Consider the following 2,500-nt stretch of genomic DNA (forward strand, 5'->3'; position numbering starts at 1 on the left):
ATGAGCTTCACACACACACACACACACACACACACACACACACACACACACACACACACACACAAAGTACGTGGACATATACACGCACACACAAGCAGAAACACACGCATGCATCACCTTACCCCCCCCCCCCCACACACACGCAGACAGAGCGCGTACCATTTCGCGGTCGTCCCAGTCCTCTGGCTTGAAGTCTGTTGGGTCGTCGATGGTGGGGCTGGGCATGAGGGCAGGGTCAAAGTCATCCTTGGCGGTGAGAACGCCGCGGCTCACCTCCTCGCCGTTGATGTGCAGCGAAAACGTGTTGTCTGGCCGCAGGACGAGAGCGACGAGGTTGGTGCGGGTGTGGCTGAAGAGGAGCGACTCCGACGCAGACACCTGGCGCGCGTGCACCTCCTTGTACTCGCCAGTGACCGGGTGCTTGAAGCGGTAGATGAACCGCAGGTGGTTGGAGGCGCCGCACTTGTCTGGCCCAAACAGGATGGTGTACGGCGTCTTGTCCGTGAGCTGGGAGAGGTCCAGGTCGTCTGTGTTGGTGAGCAGCTTCATGTAGGCGCCGCCACACTCCATGGGCTCCTCGAACCGCACTTCGTACTGCACAATGAGGTCGTCGTCCTTGTCCTCAAAGGTCACTGGGGTGTCGAGCTGGCGGCTCAGCCCGTAGTGCTTGTGGGCCGCAGCCATCACCAGGCGCGCGCCGTTGTCGTCCTCCTTCAGTTTCCACTGGCCGTTGTACTTGCCAATGGCGTCGCTCACGCCCGCCTTCTTGGCCTCAGAGTGCACCCACCGCTGCATCCACCCGGCGCCATCTTCAAACGTCTCCTTCAAGTGTGTCGTCGCCTACCAACACGTGTGCATGCGTGTGAGCGAGATAGGGAGAGATAGTGAGAGGGAAAGAGAGTGTGTGTATGTGTGTGTGTGTGTGCCTCTGTGTGTGTTGTGTGTGTATGTGTGTGCATGTGTGTGCATGTGTGTGTATGTGTGTGTATGTGTGTGTGTGTGTATGAAACCGAGCCAACACCAATGCTGATGATGTGTCCGTCTCTTGTTCACAAGAGCAGCCAGGCTTCAAGACACACCTCCTCAAAACACACCACAGCCTTATTTCCCCCATCCCGCGCGCTTGCAGCACCCCCCTCTCCCTCTCTCCCTCTCTGTTCCCCTCCCCCCCCCCTTCCCCTGCCCCTCTTCTCCATTGTCTTACCTGGCATGTCGGCACCGTCGCAAGCGCCACAGCGCCAACAAGCAGCGCAGCCACAGCCGCCACCACTGTCATCCTCATATCGTGTGTGTGTGTGTGTGTCTTGTTTGCTGACGTGGTGCAGGCCGTGCAATAAGTGCTGACTCAGCAGAAATAGCTGGTTGGATACGAAAACGAATAGACCCAAAGAACCACAACACCCACCGAGCAGCAGCTGAGGTCCTTGCTGCCCTCACCCACCTGTCAACTCACCTCAAATCACCTTCTTGCGTGATAACGATAGCAAACAAGCCTTCCACCGACCAAGCTTCACCGCTTGTCGTTGGCTTTGCCGCCGTATTGAGATACTGTTTCTTTTCCTCTTCGTAGTCCTTCGTCTCTTTCTTTCTCCAGCCAGCAACCAAGGATCAACTCCACAGCGACAGCAGCGGCAACGACAGCACCCATAATCACACACGTGCACACACACACACACACACATACACACACACACAGCGCTGTGCTGGCTGGACAGATAACGCGCTGGCGCTGGCGTTACTGGTAGTGCGAGCTGTTCCTTTGCTTGCGTACCTCGCCCTCACCCCCGTGAGATGAACGGGGAAGGTGTGCTCCTCGCCAGTGGGGGCGTGTACCACGGTACGATCCAGGATGGACGGCCCGAGGGCATTGGCCGCGTGGAATGGCCTCAGCGACCCCGCTCAGCGGCGTCCTACCACGGCGAGCTGCAGCGTGGCGTTCGCTCCGGCCGAGGTCAGCTGGTCACCACAGAGGACATCACCTTCACGGGCGCCTTCAAGGATAACATGCGACACGGCGATGGCGTGCACACCCTCAACGGTACTGTGTGTATATGTGTGTGTGTGCGTGCGTGCGTGTGTGTGTGGGCATGTGTGTGCGTGTGTGAGAGCTTGTGGACGTGCGTGTGTGTGTGTGCGTGTGTGTGTGTGTGTGGGCATGTGTGTGTGTGTGCTTGTGGACGTGGGGATATGCTGAAGTGTTTGCTGCTGTCCTTGTTCTCACTCCGCGGCCACCACGACCCCCTCCCCCTCCCCTACTCATGCATGACACGTGCAGGGCGAGTACGGTATGAGGGCCACTTTGTGGATGGCCATATCCACGGTCGCGGATCATGCGTGTAAGTGCAAACAGCACCTGCGTGCGTGCCCGAGGTGTGCTGTCGCTGCACGATGAGCTGCATCGTCTTCGCTTCTATCATCCTCAGCTGCCTCGTTCACCCCCTCCCTCGTCATGCTGCAGGTATGACAACTACTTGGAGTACAACGGCGACTTCAAGAACGG

At 58.2% G+C, this 2,500-nt stretch overlaps 2 protein-coding genes across 2 annotated transcripts in view; one reads left to right on the top strand and one right to left on the bottom strand.

The window, feature by feature from the left end:
* PTSG_04660 (SmIrV1 protein) overlaps positions 1–1,343 on the bottom strand; it is a 3,262-nt gene extending 1,919 nt beyond the window's left edge. The window contains exons 1-2 of the mRNA XM_004994694.1: positions 1,205–1,343; positions 160–840 (exon numbers count right to left, since the gene is read on the bottom strand). Coding sequence (XP_004994751.1) covers positions 160–840; positions 1,205–1,282 — 759 coding nt within the window. The 5' untranslated portion in view covers positions 1,283–1,343. The remainder of the gene's footprint in view (positions 1–159; positions 841–1,204) is intronic.
* A 448-nt stretch (positions 1,344–1,791) lies between these two features.
* PTSG_04661 (uncharacterized protein) overlaps positions 1,792–2,500 on the top strand; it is a gene marked incomplete at both ends in the record, with an annotated part of 8,007 nt that continues 7,298 nt past the window's right edge. The window contains 3 exons of the mRNA XM_004994695.1: positions 1,792–2,038; positions 2,276–2,336; positions 2,459–2,500. The exon at positions 2,459–2,500 is cut by the window's right edge and continues 177 nt beyond it. Of these exons, the coding sequence (XP_004994752.1) occupies positions 1,792–2,038; positions 2,276–2,336; positions 2,459–2,500 (350 nt within the window). The remainder of the gene's footprint in view (positions 2,039–2,275; positions 2,337–2,458) is intronic.

Source organism: Salpingoeca rosetta, assembly GCF_000188695.1.
Source record: "Salpingoeca rosetta unplaced genomic scaffold supercont1.10, whole genome shotgun sequence".
Classification (NCBI taxonomy): Eukaryota; class Choanoflagellata; order Craspedida; family Salpingoecidae; genus Salpingoeca; species Salpingoeca rosetta.